Below are 26,312 nucleotides of genomic sequence, written 5' to 3' on the forward strand. Positions count from 1 at the left end.
GGGAATCAGGGGGATAACTCTCTGCTGGTTGGATTCATACCTAGCACAAAGGGAGATGATTGTGGTTGTTTGAGGTCAATCGTCTCAGTTCCAGGACATCACTGCAGAGTAAAGTCCAAGGCCCAACAATCTTCAGCTGCTTCATCAATGACCTTCCTTCCATTATAAGGTCATAAGTGGGGATGTTCGTTTATGATTGTACAATGTTCAGCACCATTCGCAACTCCTCAGACACTAAAGCAGTCCATGTTCAAATGCAACAAGACCTGGACAACATTCAGACTTGGGCTGACAAGTGGCAAGTACCATTCGTGCCATGCAAGTGCCAGGCAATGACCATCTCCAACAAAAGAGAATCTAACCATTGCCCCTTGATTTTCAATGGCATTACCATCACCTAATCCCCCACTGTCAACATCCTGGGGATTACCATTCACCAAAAACTGAACTGGACTAGCCATATAAATACTGTGGCTACAAGAGCAGGCCAGAGGCTAAGAATCCTGCAGCGACTAACTCACCTCTTGGCTCCCCAAAGCCTGCCCACCATCTACAACGCACAAGTCAGGAGCGTGATGGTATACTCTCCACTTGCTGGATGAGTTCAACTCTAACACTCAGGAAGCTTGACACCATCCAGGACAAAGCAACCCGCTTGGTTGGCACCCCATCCACAAACACCCACTTGCTCCACCACCGACGCACAAGGTGCACTGCAGGAACTCACCAAGGCTCCTTAGACAGCACCTTCCAAACCCATGACCACTATCATCCAGGACGGAACACCACCACCTGGAAGTTCCCCTCCAAGCCACTCACCATCCTGACTTGGAAATATATCGCTGTTCCTTCACTGTCACTGGGACGAAATCCTGGAACTCCTTCCCTAACAGCAATGTGGGTGTACCTACACCACATGGACTGCAGCAGTTCATGAAGGCAGCTCACCACCGCCTTCACATGAGTAACAATGGATGGGCAATAAATGCTGGACCAGCCAGTGATGCCCACATCCCATGAATTAATTTTTAAAAAAGGCTGCCACCCTCGTGATCTCCAGCAATTACACAGTCTCACTCCATTATATCAAAGACAACAGCTGATGAGATGTAGTTCAGAACAAGGCATTAAAGATGAACAGGCAAATTCCTCAAAAAATAACATGATTTAATCTTTGGTAAAAATATTTGCAATGCAGACTTCTGTAATGAGCTTTGTATGGAAGGTACGAAGTAAAGTGAATCTGAGCAGTCTCGTAACTTAGCCATGACTAAAACTGCCTGGAATTCATTGAGTAGCCCCCTCAGAGGCCATATGTTAGCTAATGTGAAAAATGAGATATTACTTTGAATATGGTACACTTTTGACACTGCATTATGATTTATTGATTGTATAATATAGATGGAGCTTTAATCTGCATGTTATACAATCTGGGAGCACTAATCACAGAATTACAGAATCTCACAGTGCAGAAGAGGCCCTTCAGCCCACCGAGTCTGCACCAACACATGAGAAACACCTGACCTACCTACCTAATCCCATTTACCAGCACTTAGCCCATAGCCTTGAATGTTATGACATGCCAAGTGCTCATCCAGGTTCTTTTTAAAGGATGTGAGGCAACCTGCCTCCACCACCCCCCCCAGGCAGCGCATTCCAGACCGTCACCACTCTTTGAGTAAAAAGGTTTTTCCTCACATCCCCCCTCAACCTCCTGTCCCTCACCTTGAACTTGTGTCCCCTCATGACTGACCCTTCAACTAAGGGGAACAGCTGCTCCCTATCCACCCTGTCCATGCCCCTCATAATCTTGTACACCTCGATCAGGTCGCCCCTCAGCCTTCTCTGCTCCAACGAAAACAACTCAAGTCTATCCAACCTCTCTTCATAACTTAAATGTTTCATTCCAGGCAACATTCTGGTGAATCTCCTCTGCACCCCCTCCAGTGCAATCACATCCTTCCTATAATATTCCTTTCTATATACCAGAACTGCACACAGTACTCCAGCTGTGGCCTCACCAAGGTTCTATACAACTCCAACATGACCTCCCTACTTTTGTAATCTATGCCTTGATTGATAAAGTCCCAGATGCCTTTTTCACTGCCCCATTAACATGCTCCTCCGCCTTCAGAGCTCTATGGACACACACGCCAAGGTCACTTTGTTCTTCAGAACTTCCTAGTGTCATGCCGTTCATTGAATACTTGTCAAATTACTCCTTCCAAAGTGTATCAGCTCACACTTTTCAGGGTTAAATTCCATCTGCCACTTATCTGCCCATTTGACCATCCCATCTATATCTTCCTGTAGCCCAAGACACTTAATCTCACTGTTAACCACCTGGCCAATTTTTGCGTCATCCGCAAACTTACTAATTCTACCCCCCACATAGTCATCTATCCCTGTGGTACGCCACTGGACACTGGCTTCCAGTCACTAAAGCAGCCTTCTGTCATCACCCTCTGTCTCCTACAACCTAGCCAATTTTGAATCCACCTTATCAAATTACCCTGTATCCCATGTGCATTTGCCTTCTTTATAAGTCTCCCATGTGGGACCTTGTCAAAGGCTTTGCTGAATCGATATAAATGACATCAACTGCACTACCCTCATCTACACACCTGGTCACCTCCTCAAAAAATTCAATCAAATTTGTTAGGCATGACCTCCCTCTGACAAAGCCATGCTGACTATCCCTGATCAAACCTTGCCTCTCCAAGTGGAGATAGATTCTCTCCTTCAGAATTTTCTCCAATAGTTTCCCTACCACTGACGTGAGACTCACTGGTCAGCAGTTCCCTGGCTTATCTCTACAACCCTTCTTAAATAGCTGAACCACGTTAGCTGTTCTCCAGTCCTCTCGCACTTCCCCCGTGGCCAGAGAGGAATTAAAAATTTGGGTAAGAGCCCCTGTGATCTCCTCCCTAGCCATCCTCAGTAGCCTGTGACACAAATCATCCGGACCTGGAGATTTGTCCACTTTTAAGTCTGCCAACACCTCCAATACCTTGTCACTCCCTATATCAATTTGCTCAAGAACCTTGCAGTCCCTCTCCCTGAGTTCCATACCATCATCCTCATTCTCTTGGGTGAAGACAGATGTGAAGTATTCATTCAACACTCTACCGATGTCCTCTGGCTCCACCCATAGATTAACTATGCATGGAAGAAATAAAAAAATTCCTTTGCCCTGATCACTGTACTTTCCCAAAGCCTTTCCAAAGCAAAATAAATGTTGAAAGGAGAGAGCAGAACTTTTTTGCTACATTGCTTTTGTTATTGTTGTTAATAAACACATTTTCTGAATATTTTATCAATGCACACTTTAATTGATTTTACAGCATTAAAGGTCATAAACAAAACCTAATATAACAGAAGCCTTTTATGCTTTCAGTGTCTTTTTCATGTTCAAATAATAACTTTTTGTGACTTGATTTATACACTGCTTGAATCTTGTATAAACAAAATACAACAATCAGAAGCAGTTGTTGATGCAGTTCTTATAAAATTCAGCCTGATTATGCAAATATTGAATATCTCATTATCTTAACAATATCTTTTTAACTGTGTGACAATATTATCACACTGTTCAGAATAAACAATGGTATTTTCTTTCCATTTTTACTCCAAATTTTGTTTCTTAGTTTTACAATTAGATTCTGAAAGTTTTTTTTACTCCTGTGATCTTTTTCATAGCGGCACTTTCTAGGTGAAGCTTTACAAAAATCTATCAGTAATGTAAGTGACATGCAATTTTCATCCTGCCTGATACCTGACGTGTAGGCGTGGCATGCTTGCATTACTCGATCTATTCATTTTAAAGTATAATTTCTTTGAACACGTTGTTCTATCGTGAAAAAATAGTCAAGTTTGTTTTAAAATATGTGAAACTTAAAAACCAGTCTTAAAATAATGCAGTACTCATCTCGCCTGTCGTGTATATATATATATATATATATATGCATATATATAAAATATATATGTATATATGTGTGTGATTGTTGCATGTTTGCATTATTTGAATTGCTTTCATTTCTCATAACATGAACTGCATTAACTTACAGAAAAGATTTAACCAAGAGGTAAAAAGATCCAAAATTGTGAAATTTATTCTTAAAGACAGTGCCCAGCATATGAAGAATTAACATTCCTTTTTAAAAGGTACATACATTTCATTTGAATGGTCACATAATCCCAAATGTTGCAAAAGGGGATATTTATTAGTCTTCCCTTATTGTGTTTTATGACCAAAAAGCTCTACATGAACACTGCTTGGGAACAGACAGCTTGTGTACAACTGTTTCTGCTTCCTACTTCTTCAAAAAGATTTTCTGTTCTGTTCAAGTAAAATGAGTAGTGATACACATAGTCCACCATTCCCATACTTATGTGAGTTTGCTGAGCTGCCATTTATCATATTTCTTAACATAGAGTTATCAGTTTTCCTAACATAATAGATTACATGGCAATTAAATAGATGTGTAATATGGTTGAGGCTGATGTATTTTAATTAGAAATTCTGGTTAAGGAGGAGTTAAGAACAGTGGTTTATAAGTTTTCTCTCCATTAGGAAGAATTGTGGCCCAGTCAGCAGATTTTATTTAAGACCAAGAAAGAAAGCTAATGTGGTTGCCTGTAAATACAAAAGCAGCATGAAGTTGAAATTCCATAATGAAAATGAATACAGAACGAGGAGTTTCACTATTCTCTTATGCACCAAGCAATGTGGCCTACGAGCTTTCCTCCATATTCAGCTTCTGAAGTTAAAACAATTGTATTTTAATATGTTCACTAAATATCTATGCATGAAATATTGTGCTAGTAGACCTTGTATGTGTGCATGAGAAGAAAGTCATTTGATAGAATGCAAACTATCACTTGTGCTTGCTGTAATTTGAATTTGATGTTTACAGGCTGTTTACAACATATGCATGTTAGCTTTTTTTGACAGTGATCTACAGACATTTACCGGGAGGCGGTGTAATGGTATTGTCACTAAACTAATACTCCAGATACCCAGGGTAATGCTCTGGGGACCAGGGTACAATAAAAAATTCAATTAAGAAACTGGAATTAAAAGTCTAATGATAACCATGAAACCATTGTCAACTGTCATTTAAAAAAAAAGCCCCTCTGGCTCACTAATGTTGTTTGGTGAAGGAAATCTGCAGCCCTTACCTGGTCTGACCTATATGTGACTCCAGACGCACAGCAATGTGGTTGCCTCTGCTATCTGAAATGGCCTAGCAAGTCACTCAGTTCTCAAGGGCAATTTGGGATGGGCAATAAATGCTGGCCCAGCCAGCAATGCCCACATCCCATGAACAAATAATTTTTAAAAATTCAAAATAATAGTATTTGTTTCTTTATGGCCAAGACAATTAATTTACAATGGTTATGTTGAAGGGTGTTTTTTAAAATATAGTGCAGTTCTTTTCAGATTTGATGTCTCATGTCTGTCGACACCCTGAGTATGTGAAATACACCCAGTTCATGCTTCCTTAAATAGGATAAGGGGAAAAAAAATGAAGATTGGTATGAGGGTGCTCCAGAATATTTCATGAGTGCAAGCACAGAAATCTGAAATGACATCTTTAATGCTATTTATTGGTACTCTAACTATGTCGCACTAAGTCAACCACATGGAATAATTTTCCAATTTTTCACTTCTTTCTTGGAGCCTTGCATGTCAGGAGCAAGAAGCATTAGTGTGCACTGAGGGCAATTGCCTATGGTCAGGAAAATATAAAACACTTTGGGCTGGATTTTCCTATCCTGAATCAAGTTGGAATGGAGGCAGAGCAGCAAAAAAAAAAAATGGCGCGGCAGCCTGCATACCAGCCTGTTGCCTCCCTTCCCGATTCTGACAATTTTCCTGAGGACAGGAAGTTGGTGGAAGGGCGGTGAATAAGGGGTAAGTGGGAAAGTGAAGTCACCCTTCTCATTAGTTGAACAGCTTGAGGTCGTTGGAGAGCTTGCTTCCTGACCTTCCGAGATTTTCACAGGAGTGGGCGGCCATTAGGAGCTCTCTGAAGCTGACCAGCAGCAGCCTAGCAGGATCAGGGGCAACAGTACTGAAATAGTTTTAGTTAACGCCAAAATGTGAAAGTTTGGATTAAAAAAAAATGACTGAGTAGTAATAAATTTTACTAACCAACCTTCCCTGCTCTCTCCTGGGTCCTAATTCTCCATTTGTACTGGCCATTTTGAAGATGAGGATCCTCTCATTTTTCCTAAGACCATGCGCAAATAGCTGCCAGAGCAATGGTTGCCAATTTGGACCACAATGTGGCCAGCGTCCCTGGTGTTCCACCTCCATTTCCATTCTTCCCCCCGACGTCAACCCCTGCATCAAACCAGCCACTGATTGGCGACAGATCTGTCTCCAGGGTCCTACCCTCTGAAAATCCCAATTCACGGCATGCTGAAGATGGAGGTGGGTTCATCACTCAGAATCAAATCCACATCCTGATTTCCTCCTTCATTTGGAAAATCCAGCCCTCTGGGTAGGGAAAACCGAGTGTGAAATTGGAAAATTACACGTTATGCTCTCAAAACTGCAATCTACATTTGCACAATTATTTTCCACAGTTCCTAATCTAAAAAAACGAAGCGTGTGAGCAATTCAGCTTCAAGAATGTCTTGGCTCAAATTGCTGACTCTAGAAAATGCTTGCATACATGGCCTTCTGTGTAGTGCATTGAACATTATTGTTCTAATATCCATCAGTCATTTGCCATTGCTTTTGATCTGTAAGGAGAATTTCCACTCCACAGTTTGAGGTTAAATGCATGAATGTGTTTAACCTACCAAATCAAGCTAAACATAATTTAGTTGCTGTCTTTATATTTGATTTACACATATTGCTATCTTTAATTCTTGTTTCACTGTTAAATTTTGTCTGCTGTAGATCTCCTTATTGAAACAAAGCCTTGAAATGCAGCTATCCCAGTCTCAAGACTCCTTGCAAAAGCTACAGTGCCAATTCAACCGTGAGAGACAGCGGCTCACACAGCAAATGGAGGGGATGGAGGACGAGCATAAACGCAGACTTGCATCTTTGGAAGATGCGCACAGAATTGCTTTTAGAAATATGGAGGAATCCAAGGACTGTGAATGCAAGGTATGTTGTTGTAATACTATACTTTCAAATGCTGAATTGACTTTTATTTTTTTCACTTGGCTTTTTTTTTGTGCACTTGTCAGATAATACATTTAACAACCTATTAAATAACTGCCACCTGCAGTTATGGAATAATCTTTGATTGGTGACTTCCTCACATTCCACCCCTAAAATAGAAGACTTGTCGATAGTATTGAAAAGTCCTCCTCACAGGGATTTAGATTATGACATTAGGCTATTGTGTTCCAATTAAAACTTTTCTATTTTTTATAAGTTGATCATGAAGCTCTTTAGAAGTACTTTTTCTCTATGGCTCAAATTATAGAAAGATTTTATTGCTTTTCTATAGCATAAAATTCTACGTAGTATCATGAGTCCTGTCTCATAATCGGTTTTAGGTTTAATTTTACAGCAATTCCTATGCTTGGAATTTTTAATATTGAAATTTTTCTATGGTTATAATGTATAATCTTTGTAATTTCTATTCACACTGTGCAGTATAGGGAACATTTTGGTAGTCAGTGAACTTTACAAATGGGTTTGGGTTCCTGATAACCACAAACACTGATTCCAGAGACTAATGCCTGCTTCAGCCCATCTGTTGCTAAAACCCTCACCCATGCTTTTGATACCTTGAGACTCCAGTATTACAATACTCATCTGGCTGGCCTCTCATCCTCACCCCACCCCAAACTAGATTTCATCCAAAACTCTGCTGCCCATAACCTAACTCACACCAACTGCATTTCACCCAACATCCCTTGCTCGACTTATGTTGGTTCCTGGTCCATCAATATCTTGATTATAAAAGTCTTATTCTCATGTTCAAATCACTCCATGGCTTCACTCCCTCTATCCTGTAACCTTCGCCAGTCCTACCACTTTCTGAGAATCCTGTGATCTTCCACTCTGTCCTCTTACCCATTCTCACTTCCTTCACAACATCACTTGCAACTGTGCCTTCAGCTGTCTCGACCCAAAGATCTGGAATTCTCTCACTAAACTTCTCTGCCTCTCCACCTCTCCCTCTCTCTTTTAAGACATGCCTTAAAACTGATATCTTTGACCAAGCTTTTGGTCACCAATCCTAATATTTCATTCTTTAGCACTGTTTCAGTATTTGTTTCTTTAGGCTCTTGTGAAGTTCCATGTCACGTTTTCCTGTGTTGAAGGTGCTTTATATGTTGTTATTACCATTGTTGTTGTCATTGTCTAACCTGAATTGGCAATATTACTCAGAAACTGAGGCAAAATATGGTAGGAAATAGGAGTGAAGGGAAACTCACTCTACTGGTGTAGGGCATGCTCTTCTGAAATTATCAATAAATGATAATCATTTTGCATACAATACTTGCTGGGCAGAATTTTCCATTCCTGCCAGCGGGTGGGGGCACAAAATTTGGAGTGTTTGCAAAAGTCAGTTTCCCGCAGAGGGAAAATAGTTTGGAATTTTGGCCTTCTGACTTTCATAGCAGGCTAAAGGATTTCCTAATACTTTCCTGCTGACCCATGTCAGGAATCATATTTGCATCTCTTTGCATCTCATGAATGCTCATTAAAAATGCAACTCGCCGGAATCACATTCTCCCTCCAAATTTAAATGACTTACCAGCAGATAATTAGAACACCCTGTTTCACGACTGTATATAAGTGACATGCACCTGGCAACCTTCACTTCACCAGCAACTTCAAGGTATGTAGATGCTTCTTTCACCTACTTTTAACAGCGCTGCTGTGAAATCTCAGTGCCTCTCAGAAGCTGCGCCAAGGCTGGTGCATGGGGGCCAATACCAATGGGGAGGGGGAAGACAGAGGTATGACTTTGGGAGGGGTGGGGAGTGGTTTGAACATGAGAGGGAAGGGGTGGGAGAAGGCAGAGGCATGAATCAGGGGGAATGAATGAGCAAAGGAGGGAAGACAGAGGCATGACTGGAGGGGAATGGGTGAAGCACAGGAGGGAAGGGAGGAACACAACTGCAAGACTTTGGGGATTGTCAAAGGTTAAAGAGAGTTACTGTCACAATGGCAAACTGTCATTGCAGATGAGCGTGACTCAGAGGGAGCATGCCAGCAGGGACATGTGCACTCGGGAATACAACATGTTGGCATGTGCACAACATATGTTCCCCTAGCAACATCAATCTGTGCTCAACTAAATGATCAGTTCCCAGCATGTGAATGGGCACAGGTTATGTGATGTGCCGAATGAAGTGAAAAACCTTCCTTACCCATGTGCTTTGTTCATTGTGATGCCAGAATGTCACAAAGGAGGACTGCTCCAGAAGGTCAGGGAGGAATATTGTGACCTAAAGCTCAAGCTTCTCATTAGGAGGTGCAAAGCCAGAGGGATATCTTCCACCCAAGAGGAAGGAGAAGCCATCTGAGTGTTAGCAAGAGAGAAAGGCAGGAAAGAGCAGCCACAGTGAGCACAGTGTGCAAGGAGCTGTGTACCCACAACAAGACGTTCACGCTCGTGGCACAATGATGGCTGAAAGGAATACCTGCTGTGCCCATCACCCAACCCCAACCGACCTGCTGACTACCAACCCAGGGTTGTGGAGGTAGGTGAAGAGAATGCGGGTTCCACAACATTTTGGTACCCTCATCTTCCACGGCTTCCCTGGCCCCTCCACCAGAGCCCTTTTCTGTGGCACATGAATCACTGACATGGCTGCCCCTGCAGAAATGCAGGGCTTGCAGTCTCAGGTAGGTCCCCAATGCATCCCTGCATGATGAGGCTGGTCACCACACTCCTTAATGCCATATAGCCAGAGAGGTGAACAACCTGGTTGTATGTAGCACTACATAGCAGTGTTTGCAAATAGCATGAGTGGCTTCACCTTAACCACTAAAGGGTTCACAATGATATCAATTAATTTTTTAAATTATTTATTCACGGGATGTGGGCTTTGTTGGCTGGGGCAGCATTTATTGCCCATCCCCAGTTGCCCTTGAAGGGGTGGTGCTGAGCTGCCTTCTTGAACTGCTGCAGTCTGTGTGGTGTAGGTGCACCCACAGTGCTGTTAGGAAGGGAGTTCCAGGATTTTGATCCAGTGACAGTGAAGGAACGGCGATATATTTCCAAGTCAGGATGGTGAGTGACTTGGAGGGGAACTTCCAGGTGATGGTGTTCCCATCTATCTGCTGCCCTTGTCGTTCTAGATGGTCGTGGATTTGGAAGGTGCTGTCTAAGGTGACTTTGTAGTGGTTTGTTACAACTGAATGGCTTGCTAGGCCATTTCAGAGGGCACTTAAGAGTCAACCACATTACTGGAGCCACGTGTAGGCTAGACCAGGTAAGGAAGACAGATTCCTTCCCTAAAGTGAACCAGATGGGTTTTTACAACAATCGACAACGGTTCCACGGTCATCATTAGACTTTTAATTCCAGACTTTCATTGAACCCAAATTCCACCATCTGCCATGGCAGAATTCAAACCTGGGTCCCCAGAGCATTACCCTGAGTCTCTGGAGTACTAGTCCAGCGACAATACCACTACGCCGTCACCTCCCCTTGATTAATCTCACAATGTTACTAGTAAGTTTTATTCACCTTGTAAATACACTCTATACTTTCTGCAATGGATGTGGTGGTCTGTCATTATAGAGTAATAGCTACAATTATCAGGTAAACATAAAGCAGCAGATAGTCACTTGGTAATACAGAACTTGAGTATTGCTGAAAAAAAGAGACCTGTTGTCAAAGCTTTTCGTCTTACACTCATCAGGGCAGATTTGCAAGAATACCAAATCTCAAAAGGAAAAACAATTTATACTGCATAAGAACATTGGTTGGCAAGTGGACCCTGTTTGGTAGAAGTGTTGCCATGGAGAATGCACCAGGAAACAGTTATCTGCCTAGCTTTTGTTTAAATTCAAACCAGGCAAATCGACTCTGATTGGTCAAGGCATTGCCATGGAGAATGAACCAAGGAATGGATGTTCCCCAAGCTTTTGTTTAGTTGAAAAAGGTGCAATGCATGATCACGTTCTTTCTATTTACAAAGGACAAAGATTTGGACAAGAATGCCAGAGATTTGGTGTTCTTGCTAATCTGTCCTGATGAGTGCAAGATGAAAAGCTTTGAGAGCATGTCTCTTTTTCCAGCAATAATAAAGCAACAAGTTCTTACTAGTAGCAATGGAGACTGTAGCCTGCAGTCCATTTCTTCATGACAACATGAGTGTGAAGGATGTGGCCTTGCATGTCCAAAAGTGAAAGGCAGAGTCTTCATTCAGACTTTGGGTATCTCCTCCCATTGTCACTCTGCCCTTTGCTGTCATCTGCATCTGAGGCGAGGGGGTGCTCCTGGGCCTTTTCCTCATCCTCCAATGAGATGGCCCCCTCGTTGGCCTCTGGCCCCATGATGTTAATACCCTTCCACTGGACCATATTATGGAGCATGCAGCAAACCACTATTATCCTCAACATCCTTGCAGGCGACTACTGGAGTGCTCTTCCCAAGTGGTCAAGGAATCTGAATTGCATCTTAAACAGGCCAGTAGCATGCTTGCTGATGGCCCTCGTCTTCAAATGGCTGATGTATAGCGACATTGGAGCCCTGTCTTTGGTTGCTGAGAAGGAATAAACAGCCACCTCATTTAGGAGCATTCTTTGTCCATCAGTAGCCAACCATGGATCGGTGCTCTAGGCTGGAAAAGTTGTGGCAGGTGTGACAAGGGCGTTAAGAGCCCAGACATCCATTACTCTGATGAAATACCTGAGCCTTAAAATAAACATTGGTTGATTGACAGCTCTGGCTCTCTGATCTCTGCTGTCAACTTCACAATGTTTATTCACACACTGTTAAGAGTTTCAATTGCCTGCAGTTTCTGTTATTGATACATTGAAGGGTCTGGATGATTGACACTGTTATTGAGCTGTAGTGAAAAGACTTCTTGTAATATAGCGGAAAGCAATAAACGATGAATGACTTGTTAAAAGCTTTACACGTACCATTGTTACTAGGGTTTATTGGTTCTATATAGTGTATAGTGGGTAAATGGGCATGGAATTGCCATAACTTGGCAAGTGGGCATGAGGGACTGTGGGGGATGGGTGGGAGCCACAGCTTGACATAGGGCATGAGGGGTCATGGGAGGAAGGTGGGGTGTGTAGCTTGACATAGGGGGCCTGAGGGATCATGAGGGGATGGATGGGGTGGGCCATAGCCTGACATGGGGGGGCGTGAGGTAACATGGTTGGGCTATGGGGAGTGTGAGGGGTGGGAGGGCCTTTGTGTTTTTATTTTAATTGGTACGAAGTCCCACAGAATAAAGGCCTGCCTTGGTACCTGGCAGCCCCTGTGGCTGCCTCTGACCTCTTTACTAGGTTGACTGGCCTGACTCCAGCTGCACCTGCCCTCTGGCAATGAAGATCCTGCCTTTGTGGGCACATTCTCCCAAGAGGGCAGGCTGAGACTGGAGTTTTCACAACAAATCCAGGCCTAAGTCTGATCGGCCATTGCCTCTCAATTCCTCTAGACATATCGGCAATAGTAAGTGTTAACTCCACAAGAGAAATCTGTTGCATTCTAATGTCTCATCAATGACAAATTCAGAAGGTCATTCACATTTAATGTCCTGACCATATAGGCAATTTACTTCCAACATCAGGCAGTTTCATGTGTTTGCAGACAAGGGGGAAGGTCACCTTTACCCCTGGTAAATTGTCCATTTTCATTCCTTTTAAAAGTAAAGTGTCCATTTTGTCATTAATCTGTAGGTATCCTACATGGGCGTAACAGGTTACAGGATACCCTTCGCTCAGTGTAATATCTCCTCCTCCTTCCTGCTGCTTTCTGTGGTGATGCTACCAGCCGCTGCCCACGCACCCTGCTTTGGCTGCATGCTGCTGCTGTTGCCCTTCCTCAATCATCTGTTATGTGTGATAATGCCTCCTCTATCACCCGTTTGTGGGATGATGCTGCACCCTTTTTTATGCTTCTTTCATTCACAACACACTCTTCACCCAGTGAGCCTGGCAGTCTGCCTGAAGTAAGGAAGAATATAGAGCTGCCGCACAGATCTGCCCTCCCTCTTTCACAACCTGCACCCGCCTACTCCCTTCCTTGTGGTCTGCCTCCAACCTCTATCTCTGAACTAAGACCTCAGTATTTAAAATATTAGTTTGCAGAGCTCTGTACAAGGGATACACACCTTAAATGAGGCCTGCAGAAACATTTACACCTGCACCCATTCATGGATCCCACACTGGGCTCAGACCATTGCAGTAGCGAAATTGAGTCTGTTTGGACTGAGCAATTTTAAATGGCGCAGCAGATTAGTGTTTCGCGCCTATGTGCTTCACGCTTCATCCCCTTTCCCCGTCAGCAAAAATGGTACCCACTGGAAATGGGGGCTTAAGAACAAGAGTAGGCCCTTTAACCCCTTGAGTCTGGTCTACCATTGAACGGGATCGTGGCTGATTTGTGGTCTTACTCTATGTAGTTATATACAACTTGTAATTTTGGGCAATATGGGTACACCTCTGAACACAACGTGCAGGAGCTGCTTACAGGAACGCTCAAAAGGACAACTAAGGCAGATCTGAATTTCTAATAGTGACCTTAAATTGACCTGCCAAGTTGTACTTCCGGTACCAGACTAATAATGAGTTTTTACTAAGTTTAGAATAAGTTTCTTTATCTTCTTTGTTTTGCTACAGTAAATACGTTAAGGTATTTTCATTGCAGTCATTCAATTGCTAATTCATTGAGGTTTCATCTGTGTCCATTTGAGATTTTATGGTCTCAGATTTTTCTATGTGGAGATCAGTAATTAATCTGCTAATAGAAGATTATGAATCAGAATTGTACATTATGTATTATGAACTGTAAACTACAGCTTTAACTTTTATTTTACTTTAGATTTTACTTCACTTTTGAAAATCTGAAATTGTAATTTGTGAACTGGTTACATTACCTGAAAAGAGCCATGAAAGATAAAGTTGAATGGAGAAGTAAAGAATGTAATTGTGTTGCGTATATTTTACAGCAGTTGGAAGAATGCTTAAACCAGCAGCATATGGAAGATTTGCAAGCTCAGAAGGATGCTGAGAGAATTAATCTGGAGGCTTTGCAAAAGGAAGCAAAGCAGCAGCTACAGGATTTGAGGACAGAGCTGCAAGATGAAGGGAAATTACTACTTGGTATGTTTTCTTAAATAATTCTTCTGATTCACACTATTGTTTATATGATTAATGTGTTGTGCCTTTAATAAGTAGCATACTTTTCTCTTTAGAAGTGATGAGTGCTTTTTAAAAATTCATTAATGGGATGTGAATGTTGCTGTTTAAGATCTATGGTTTGTTTTAATTTAATTTTAAGATTTAGGTCAATTGCAATTACAGACTAAGTTGGGAAAGCTGATCTAAAAGGGACTGTCAGTTCAGTCTGGCTGCAGACCATACAGGGTACAAGTGTGTTTTCACAAGCTTCACAGAATTTATTAAGTCTATCACAATAAGTACTAATCATGATATTTACCAAAAGGTAGTGTTGAGCAGTTGCATTTACAGTGAAACACTGGTCCTCAATTTCCAGTTGACTGTCGCGCTCATCTCTTGATTGAGTCTGTCTACTTTCTTTTCTTTTTGATGATGCACACTTTGGGGTCTTACAAGTTCTTACTTTATACCCTTTTCCAGCCCTGGAAAGGGTCCCATATTAAGTAAAACTTCTTTGCTGACTAATCGATTGATTGGTAATTATCTCGTTGTTCTACCAAGGCTACACCTTGAGCTGGCATATATTTCAAGACCCTCACAACCATATAATTTGTGTTTGCAGGGGCTTCAATCTCACACTTCCTTGATACTGTTAACTCTATGCAACTCATGCATTTTGTCTTTCACAGCTCTTCAACCAAAAGGTCACATCTCCTGTTGTTGTGGCTCCGTGCTTACTTACCTAACGAAGGCAGTTTAAAAGGGTCAATATGCGCGGAGTCTGTTTTTACAGCTGTTTACCGGAAAGGAAATATTTACAGTCCTTTATTAGACAGATTCAGACGTTTCCTGGGGCTGTCCAAAGTTTAAGACATTTCCAGTAAAGTTCTTATATTAACTGAATTAACCATTTTGCATCACTTCTCGGCATTTCATACCACTTGTACAAAACTTTGACTAACATTCAACTGAACTTATCCATCATGCTTTGTGATTATAATACATACAGAATGCATTGTTAACAGGTGTTATATCCTTAAGTGTATCTAAGTTCTAACAGTACTATAATTATAAAAAGAAAGCTTAATCCTACGGCTGGCAAGGCCAACATTTATTTCCTGCCCATAATTGCCTTTGAGAAAGTGGTGGTGAGCCACTGCCTTGAACGACTACAGTCCATGTGGTGTAGGTACACCCACAGTGCTATTCGGAAGGAAGTTCGAAGATTTTGACTGATGTTGAAGGAGCAACAATTTGATTCCAAGTCAGGATGGTGTATAACTTAGAGGTGAACTTGCTGATAGTGGTGTTCCCTTATGACTGCTGTCCTTATTTTTCTATATGGTAGCGGTTGTGGGTTTGGAAGATGTTGTTGAAGGAGTTTTGGTTGCTGCAGTGCATCTTGTAGATGATACAAAGGAACCCGCCAGTGCCTGAACATAATATTTTTTAAAATGCCTGTGCCAGGCTTGTAGAGCTACTCTATTCAACTGTTGATCAGCTGACCTCACTTGGATTCTGGGATTGACACTCAGCTTCCCAGCAGCGGAGTGAGTCCCTTCTGTTACCATTTGTTGCTCCTTCACCTAAGCTAGTACCAGGTGTGGAATCAAAATGGTCGGCTTCAAACCCCGCCGAGTTATAGGACAGAAAGCAATCTGAAAGAATTATGTTGTAACTGGGCTGAGCAGCACTTCACATCTTGGTACTGCTCGTTGCATCCCTTCCCAATGGTTCGAACAAGCCATAGCTGGACAAAATCAGACTTGGTGTCCCAGAAATATAGGGTAGGACTTTATATCCCGTGGGCGGGCGCGCGCATGCCCAAGCTGATCGAGTGTAAAATAGCTCCCGATGACGTCGAGCAAGCATCCAATCCAGAGAGGTGGACCCTTTCCCAGCCTCCCCCGGGCCGGCTTGCTACGCCCGCCCGCCGCACCCCCCTGACGTCCCAGAAATCCTGCCCATAAGCTTTCAATAATACCTGTTGAATTGGCACAAATATATAATTGGAAATGATTAACCGCAGAAATATCAGCGTTCCACCTGGAAAGGGTGGCATTGTATTTGCATTTTAAGTCAGCCAACCTTACTCAGATTCTGGGACTGGCACTTGGTTTCCCAAGCAGCAATCATAAGAAAAAAGTTGAAAAATGCTTATTAATTTCATGTGGTGCTTCCAGAAATTAAATAAATATTTTGTAAGAGTTCTCCTACCTTAAAGCAATTATTCATTTTTGTATGAGTAGAAAACATGTTGGAAGATCTTGGAAGAAATAGTGAGACTTCAAAGACCTCTTGCGAGATTGTAAGATGTTTAATTTTACTGACAAATCATGTCTTTCGTAATAATTTGGCATATCTCCTGTTTCAAGCATGGACCTATTTCAACCATATTGATGCTTGGGTGAACAATTTACACTTACAAAATGGACACGGTATCAATTAATTTCTAAAATCTTAATTTCAATCCATCATCAGCAAATCATAAAATTTTATAGCTCTGAAAGGGCATTCAACCCATTGAACAATTTAAATCTCCAGTTAATCCCGCTGTCCTGGCCTTTCCTACTTTTTTCAACTTTTTATTCAAATGTTTATCTGTTTCCCTTTTGAAATCTATTATAAATTCTGCTTGAAGTGTTATTTTTGGTGGGGTTATTTCTGTGCCCTAACATTCCTTTGCTTTAAAAAATCCTTCTAACCTCTTTCTTTGTTCTTTCATGTTCTTAAATTTATGCCCTCTAGTTACTTAACCATCTATCCATGATTTTTCCCTATTTACCTTATCAAAAATCACCTATAATTTTTAACATTTCTTCAATTTCTTAATGCTAATAGAAGAAAAATACATACTTATTTTAAAACACCTTATATGAAATATTAATATCTGATTGTTTGTACTTTCTCCCACAATAGGTAATCAATTGCAAAATATAAATCATTTAACCTATCAATTAGTTTTGGTTTCGTGGGGAAAGCCAGGACTTAGCAACAGCAAACAAATAACATCCCAGCATACTCATACTTTTTAACTTAGGTGAATATTATGTGAGGCCAGGATTTTCCATTCGTCGGGCGGGCTCGGCAGGAGCGGGCGGGGGCAGTCATGGAGCCGACCGCCGCCAGTATCGGTTCCGCACCGCAATTTCATGCGGGAGGGCCAATTAAGGCCCACTCCCCGTGAATCGTGAGCAGTAGCATTTAACTGTGTGGGCGGGGAGAGGAGGGAGAGTTGGGTCCAGTGCTCTTACGTACATGCGCGTGAAAGAGCACTTCAGCCTCCCTGAGGCACAGAGTTGCCTCAGGGAGACTGAAGCGCTTTTTAAAAAAAAATAAATACATTAAAAATTTAATAAAACATGTCCCCTCATGTGACTGTGTCACATGAGATGGGACGTGTTTTTATTTTTCAAAGAAAGTTTTTATTTAATCTTTAATAGCTTTAGGAAACCTCATCCCGCTCGTGGATGAGGTTTCCTAAAAAATGTAAAGGCCACTTGGCCTTTTCACCTGCCCACCAACTGTAAGATTGGACGGGCAGCATAAAATTTAGGTTAATTACCTAGTTAATGGCCTTAATAGGCCTACCAGTTATCTGCGGGTGTGCAGCTAACTCTGGTGTGCGCCCACCGACTGAATATCGCGTGACTTCACGATGATGTCAGGACGCACGCCCAATGTCATTGCGCGTCATTTTACGTTCAGTCGTGTCGGGTGCGCGCCTGCATGCCGAATGTAAAACCCTGCCCTGAATTTTTTTGAAACTCAAGAAATCTAAATTCTAAAACTTTCACTTCCGTCAAGACAGTTTTAAGAACATGATATTATGGGAAACAAAAATAAAAATACCTGGAAAAACTCAGCAGCTGGCAGCATCTGCGGAGAGGAACACAGTTAACGTTTCGAGTCTGTATGACTCTTCAACAGAACTGTTCTGTTGAAGAGTCACACGGACCCGAAATGTTAACTGCGTTCCTCTCCGCAGATGCTGCCAGACCTGCTGAGTTTTTCCAGGTATTTTTATTTTTGTTTTGGATTTCCAGCAACCGCAGTTTTTTGCTTTTATCATAATATTATGGGATGCTACCAATAGCATTGTTGGCCTTTCTCTTAAAGGTGTATTCTTTCTTAACTTTGTGTGTTTGGTCAACAGCCTAGAAAATCATTACGAAGATATTACAAATACTAATGCTATATTGTATGGTCTTTCTAGCCTCTTTGCGCTCGGACCTCAACTATCAGCATTCTATAGCAATGGATCAGCTGAGACAAAACCACCAGCAGGAAATGGCAGCTGTGAGAATGGAATTAGATCGGGCTATTGAGCTGCACAGACAGCAGGTTGGTCAGTTCATTATTCTATTCCTTTTCTTAAGAAAAGTGCATTGCCACAGTTTACACATCATATAGGCCAGAATTTTACCTTCGGCGTGCGGGTGCGTGCCTGACACGCACGAACATAATATGACGCGCGATGATGTCGGGCGTGCATCCCGATGTCACCGCGCACACGCGCGATACTTCGATAATTGAAAGGCCTATTAAGGCCATTAGCAAGCTCATTAAGTTAAAATTTACGCTGCCTGTTCAACCTAACAGATGTGAGGCTAACTGGCCTATAGTTTCCTGCTTTCTGTCTCCCTCCTTTCTTGAATAGAGGTGTCACATTTGCAATTTTCCAATCTAATGGGGCCTTTCCAGATTCTTGGGAACCTTGGAAGATCACAACCAATGCATCTACTATCTCTGCAGTCCCTTCCTTTAAGATCCTAGGATGCAAGGTTCCGAAGAAGAGTCATATTGGACTTGAAACATTAACTCTGTTTCTCTATCCACAGATGCTGCCAGTCCTGCTGACTTTTTCCAGAACTTTGTGTTTTTATTTTGGATCTCTGGCCTGGATTTTCCAGCCCCGCCGTGGCGGACCCGCCATGGGCGATGCGGTTAGCCAGCCAAAAGTCCATTGACTTTCAGTGGGACCGGAAGATCCTGACAGTGGGTGGGACCTGAAAATCTCAGCCTCCAACATCCGCAGTATTTTGCTTTTATTTTACTGTTTAAAACAGTAACTTTTATATTAGCTTATTGCCTACTTTTCCACTTATAATCAAATCCTTCACACATGAGAGTCTTCTTTCATTTGTGTACTCTTTACTAAGAAATACCTCTTCCTTTCTCTTACCTCTGATCTCTCTGTCATGATTTGAATTATTGTGATGTGTATTTGTATTTGTGAACAGCAGCTGATAAACTGGAGAATAATTTGAGTGAAACCATGTTTTCAATAAAACGTTTTCATAATGGATGCACATTGTTCTTGTGGGTTTTTTGTGTGGGGATGGGGGAGGGGGATTGAAAATCAAGCCATTTTGTTCCTTATGGGCTTTATTAGGAATTTTCACATTAAATTGTGTGGGGCATGCTGTGCCATACTCTTGGGTGAGGTTCCAAGTGGGAGTGCAGTTCATAAAATTACCCCTTTATACTGGTATATGCCTACTAATTCATCAGATTCCTTTTGCAATCTAGAAGAAAGAACTGCTGAGCCGAGTATCTGCTCTACAAGAAGAAGTACGGCACCGTGAGCAACACATGAAAGAGCTGGATGTGGAGAATCTGTCTATGCATGACAATTTAAGCACCTTGACCAAAGAGCTTGAGTATAAAGGGAATGAAGTTTTAAAAATTCGGAGTGAAGTCAACCAGAAAATTAGGTAAAAGAGGCGGGGTAGAGTGGGTGCGGGGGGGATAAACAATTCTGAAAAAAATGTTGATTTAATTTTTGGTTTGGCTCATCATTTTAACATTTCTTTAAAAATCAGGTAAAAACTAGTTCCTATTAGAATGAAAAAATCTTGAAATTGACAATAGAAGTTCTGAATTTTGCACTTTCTTGACATTTTATCAAGTATACAATGTCCAGTTCAGGAATCAATTTGTAATTTAAAAAATGAATCATAATTGATCAGTGCTTGCTGAAGCTGAAGGAGGTTTGGCTTTGAACATAAGAACTAGGAGCAGGAGTAGGCAATTCAGCCCCTCGAGCCTGCCCCGCCATTCAATACGATCATGGCTGATCTCATTTCAGCCTTGAAGAGGAGAAGTTACACTCTCCAATCCCACAACGACCACAGAGACTCAGGATTCCTTTTAACCGATTTTATTCAAGCATATGCAAGGGAGTCGCAATCATTCCTAAGAATGAAGACCCTGCTCCCTGATTGATTACATTTCACTACTTTTGTACTTTTTCTTATCATAACACATTTGAGTACGTTTGAATACATCCAATTGGTAACTGACACACCAGTTCCATACTAACTCTATCCTATTGAGTACCTAAACATGTGATTTTGCTAACCAATTATTCTAAAGGATGTATACATAATTATATTATCCAATCAGAATTAACACACGCATGCAAAGGCCTTGGTTCTTACAACTCAAGATTGTTTGTGTTTCATCAAAGCCTCCTCTTTGTCCATTGTTCATCTTCCCATATCTAAGCTAAAACCTTCTGCCCCTTCCCCATCTGAGAGAGGAGTACACTTAACCTGATTTATGCCACACCTTTGTCTCCAGTCTGACTCTCAAGGCTGTGCAATGTTCATCTGGTAATCTTCAACTCTTAATATGTTTAGCAGCCATGTCTGCCTGGAGATTTTAGGGGTTTTTCAGTAAATTCTTACTGTATTCTCTTTTAGCATTTTTAATTTCCCCTTAACAGTCCCCCCTTTTGGTCCTTGGCAAAGCCCATGTTGGCCACACCTTAAGTTGAGAATTCCTCTTCTGGTCCTTTGGGTGGCCAGTCATCCAGACCGTCAGAGGAATCCTAAACCACCTGGTTGTATAACCTAACCTTCCCTTCTCCTGTCTTCTCCATTGGAGTATGCATAGGTTGGGGAACTGATGCGCACCTTTGGTTTGTTACTCTCTGTGGCTGGAGAGTCCCTTTCCAGGTTTTACGTTGGTAGAAGCAGAGTCCAATAGCCCATAAAAGCATGATTCCTGTGACTATCATCATACCCATTCTAACAATCTCCCACCAATTCATCAATCTTCTGGCCGTAGCATAGGAAGTAGCTGATTGGGCTAACCTCCTGGCCGATTGGGTGGCTAAATCCACTTGCACACGCCCCCCTCGCGATTTGCTCTCTGAAAGCTTCTACATACGATTGAGCTATCCTTGTATCCTGCATGGCTAGGCATACTATTCTGACAGGAGCTTGATCATCCCACCAAGGGCTAAACAAGTATACTGTGGTTCTGCCTGGCAAATGGAAGCCTCCTATAGTAAAAGGATAGTAAAAGGACCTGTAGGCAGTAACTCGAGTTGGTGACACAAAGTAAGTCCCCATAAAGGAACTCGCTGTTCATGAAGCACCATTGAGTTGAGGACACCTGAATTGCTTTAAATGCTTCCTGAATGGTAATGTGGTGAATGTGACTTTACTTGTATTTGTAAATACCTCCAGCATTTGACATGAGCACACAATGTAATTTCTTGATTCTATACAACAATCTCTAGTTCTCATCAGTACCTTGTCTTTTACGTAGGATATATATCCACGTAGCCCTACGCAGAATACCATCCCTCCTTTACTCCTAGGAATTTAAACGCCCCGTTTGGATGATGTTCTTGGGGAATGGCCATGATTAATTTTATGCTTCCATCCTCTCCTCCAACTTGAGGTTGTGTAACCACCAATTCCTGCCTATCCTTGCGTAAATTTGAGGTTTAATTGGTATAATGATTTGAACATGTGTTCGGGAATTGTTCCGAACCTGATATCTTCAATGTCGGATTTTACCCCATCAATTAGATCTCGCGCTAGCATATCGCATACCCTCCCAGTGGCTTGTGATTCGGCTGTGTCTATTATCCCGTCTGCGGTCTGCCTAAGGATCCGTAGCAGACCTTCTTCTTGTAGCTCCATGGCTGTCAGGGCATGCTCTGTTCCGTGCGCACTGAAGTGCAACCCTCAGGCAGTCTCAGCGGCCACCGAGGAGGCATAATCTTTTAAGTCATAGATCTGACCTGAATTAAGCATGGAATTGGCATTCCCAAATAGCCCTCCGATATCTCCTGGTATACTTCTTTTTAACCTAGCCTGTGCTTTTGCTTTAATTCCCGGGACGATTCAAAATTTACAGTCTTTGACTATCCTCTTCAGTTGCCTTCTAGCCCATTTTATGGAATTCTGGTGGCTGTGACAAGTAGTATGTAACACTGACAGGAGCCCCAAGATATTGTATGTTACTTCCAAGGAGACCATAGTTACATCATATAGTAGTGGTTTCGACTTTCCTATCCTGACTATCCCATCTGTGGGGGGACTTACTACATCTGGACATTGAGTGGGTCTTTGATATCCACACGTCATCAAGGTGAAACATCGTGTATCATAATAACCATGCCTATTTCACATTCACATGTTTCTTGACAACATTGTCCCTCAAGACCCGGATCCCAAACAAAGGGAGGTAGGTCTGTCCATCTGGCGGTCAAATTAATCTCTTGATACATCCAAATGCTTATTGATGAAAAACTGGTAGGGGGCGTGTACGTTCTACATCCCCATACCACCAACTCAGTCCAGTTCTATTGTCATAAACCCCAATTATCGTTACCCCACCATTTGTGTCTATGCTTATGCTTAGTGAGGTGTTACTGGGTGTGTATTTCCCTCTGGGGTGTATCCTCAAAAGTGCGTTCGTCAGTTCATTATTGTCCTTACCCTTGGGTAAGTACCACCATACTGTGAAGTTCCCGTTGTTACACTCGAGTGGTGTCAATCGAACTGGCTGCCCTGGTGCTGTTAAATGTAAAGTACTCTTACAACTCTTTTGTGTGATCACACGTGGGGGTCCTGTACCCAATTGTTCGTTTGATGTGTCCGTGTAGTGACTTGATCCGTAATCCAGGTGTTGGGCTTTCTTATCCATTCCCCACTTCCTCCTTGGGGAAGTAGTATGTACTGCCCAGAGTGAAGGCAGGTGTCATTATTGACTTTGACCGTTGGTGCTTCCCATGCCAGCGCTGACACCCCCATAGCCAGGATCACGGACCTGTGGAAACATTAACATTGGCTCCCGTTGTCCGGATTACCGCTTGGTGATTCATCATATATCTTTAACCGTGTAATGCCTCCATTTATTTCCCATTTTCATATCTACAAGTGCGCACGTATCACATGTCATAATTACCTCGTATGGTCCATGCCACCTGGGGCAAACCCTGTTTGCTCAGGGCTGACCTTGACCATCACCTTATTCCCCAATTGGGGGATCCATTGTTGCTCTTTGGATTTGCCTGTTTCCCTATCCTTAATCATTTGTAGGTCTCTAACTTCCTCTCTCAACTCATGTAATTGCTTACTTAATTCCCTTACATAGTCCCGTATTCTTCCTTTCAGTGGCCCTACACCTCCTCCTACTATAATGCCTTCAGGTACTTGCATGGCCCTTCCTGTTATCAATTCAATGGGGTGAACCTGGTAGTCCTATTTGGTGTAGCCCTAAGGCGCATCAGAATGCTGGGCAATACGGTGGCCCAGCTGTTCCCTGTCTCCTGATAAATGTCCTTGTGCTCTCACCTCTCCTCCCTGCTCCACTACAGCCCATCCTGTACGTGGATTCCCATTCACTATTCTTCGGGATCCATATACAGAGAGAGTCATGTCCACCTCTCTGAAAGGCTCTTCTCTTACCCTATCTACCTGCTCATTGCCACCTTGTATATCACATACATGTTCCTTTCCTTCGATATTCATAAATCCTGTGGGGTTATTTCCATCGCCCCTTACTATGGTTATCCTACCATTCTTTGGGAGTAACAAACTTTCCCACTGGGCTCTCCGAGCATCTGATACAGTTTTAGGTCTTCCCGTGTTTAATATTTGAACCAGAGTGTGTGCTGTATGCAATACTATCTCTCCCAGCATCGTTATGGGTTCGCTGACTTTTACTGCCCAAGCAACACAATTGAGTGCCTGAACACACCTGGTCAATCCTGCGGCAACTGGAGACTGTTTGTTAGAATAGAATTGTTAGAACGTTTGTGATCCCTATGTTGTTGCGTCACTACTGCCGTATAATAGTCTGAGTTGTTATTATAGTAAATATGAAAAGGGCGGATCAGGTCTGGGAGCCCCAAAGCTGATGCTGTAACGAGCCATTGTTTAATCTCAGCAAACGCTCTCTCACACTCTGGGGTCCAGTCAAGTTCTTGTATGCATTCCTTAGATGGTTGCCCTCCCTTGATTAAATCTTGTATCGGTCTTACTTTTTGTACCTTGCAGGCACATTAATAGATTCAGTAATACATCTATTTAGCCTTTTCCCAGCTTTCCTTTTACCTGTATCCATCTTGTGGTAAATTGTTGTTAAGTATTTTTTCTCCTTACCCTTCAATTGCCTCAACTACAGATTCTGAATAGCTTTACCTCTAAGGTTTTTTTTTCCTGATCGCGATCATCCTAAGATTCTCTTGAGGTCAGTTTCTCTATTGTCTTGATAGTTTAAAATGTTTCCTTACTCTTTAGGCTATATTAACTATTCCATGTCAACGGGGATCTCTGTCTCTAGATCTTTGCTTATCTGCCCCTGTGCAGTTCCAATGTCTCAGTTGATGGCCAGATTATCAAATTCAGTTCCCTTAAAGCAGTTTGTACATTATGTCCTCTTTCCCTAACTCTTTCTCCTACTTTCCTCATACCGTTTTACACATGCATCAGCTACCATCTTATCTCGTTCAGGTTGTCTGGAGAGACTTTACAGTCCAATAAAGTATTCTCATAACAGTTTTAAAACAGAAATCAGGCATTGACATGTTTTGCTTCCTCTTCTCAAACAACATCTTATTGTCTCACGAGTAACCCACTAAATTATGTCTCACTTTTTTTTAGCAGATTTCCTTTAATATTTAATTCATCTCTTCAAAAGAAACCCTTTTTTATCCATTGGAACCACCTAGACCGTGTGTTTGTCTTTTGGTTTTCCTAGAATCCTTTTGAATTTCAGGTAATTTTTTCTTCCTCAGAATTTTAGAATACCAACTCCTATGTATCAAGCCCAATCAACTTGGAAGCTGGCGATGAGGGTTATTCCCTACTAGTCTGCAAGGGGATGGTACATGGGTTGGTTCATCTCAAACAAAAGCAAACCCTGTTTTATCTTTACAATACCTTCAAATTGTGATTTTTGCCAGAAATCTCAACTCAAACCTTATACTCAAAACTTTGGAATGTTTGAGTATACTTTTCCTTTAATCTAATATGGGACTTTTGACTCTAAAGTGCTGAACTACACACAAATGACAATTTAGGGATGAAAACCATTAAAGCTCACATACAAATGCTTCCTTGCACACAAACAAGCACATATATAAAGGTATGTATTTATATTCCTATAATATTGAACTTAACTCTAAACGAAACTTCAAGTAGCAGTGGGGGGAATAAAGGGATCTTGGAGGCTCCACCTATAGGGACAATCAAACTGGCCAAAGCTCACATTTCCTCTGCCCCTGCCTGTCATTGTTCACTAACCCCACCTAGGGGTAGCCCCTTTCTCGCTCTCTCCTCAGCACAAACAGCTCTTGAAACTTAGATCAATTCATTTCTTTTAAGTTACAAAAATTCAGTAGGATACCTGTCAGGTCCCCATTATCCTTCCACATATTCCCAATATCTGTTGGTGGCCCCTGGGAGAAATCGACCTGCCACTGCGACTGGCGCAACTCGACCAAGATATTTCTGTATTAGTTTAGTTTGTTGCAGATACAGACTCAAAATGAGTTCTGTAGCTTTGTCAGTTTTATCGTTAATCTGAGTTTCCCACCACTCCTTAGACCGTGATGGCGGATCGCCCGGCTGCCAACCTTGTTGTTTCATTCTGCTGATCAGCTTTTATACTTCCTGGCGAGGTGAAGGGACATGGTTCCCTCACCTCCCCATTCTACAACGAACTCTAGTTCAATTTTCTCAGTCATACTCACATTCACACATTAACCAGG

At 42.1% G+C, this 26,312-nt stretch overlaps 1 protein-coding gene across 6 annotated transcripts in view; it reads left to right on the plus strand.

Moving 5' to 3' along the window:
- The window catches only part of fam184ab (family with sequence similarity 184 member Ab), a 237,960-nt gene that overhangs the window by 142,172 nt on the left and 69,476 nt on the right, over positions 1-26,312 (plus strand). For 3 of the 6 annotated variants that reach the window (XM_078542181.1, XM_078542184.1, XM_078542185.1), the window contains 4 exons: positions 6,914-7,126; positions 14,122-14,275; positions 18,510-18,637; positions 19,826-20,010. In XM_078542181.1, the coding sequence (XP_078398307.1) occupies positions 6,914-7,126; positions 14,122-14,275; positions 18,510-18,637; positions 19,826-20,010 (680 nt within the window). Of the gene's footprint in view, positions 1-3,699; positions 3,742-6,913; positions 7,127-14,121; positions 14,276-18,509; positions 18,638-19,134; positions 19,392-19,825; positions 20,011-26,312 lie in introns of those variants that run through there. The other 3 variants (XM_078542180.1, XM_078542182.1, XM_078542186.1) reach the window with 2 other exon arrangements.

This window comes from Cetorhinus maximus, chromosome 5 (genome assembly GCF_964194155.1).
Source record: "Cetorhinus maximus chromosome 5, sCetMax3.hap1.1, whole genome shotgun sequence".
NCBI classification, from domain to species: domain Eukaryota; kingdom Metazoa; phylum Chordata; class Chondrichthyes; order Lamniformes; family Cetorhinidae; genus Cetorhinus; species Cetorhinus maximus.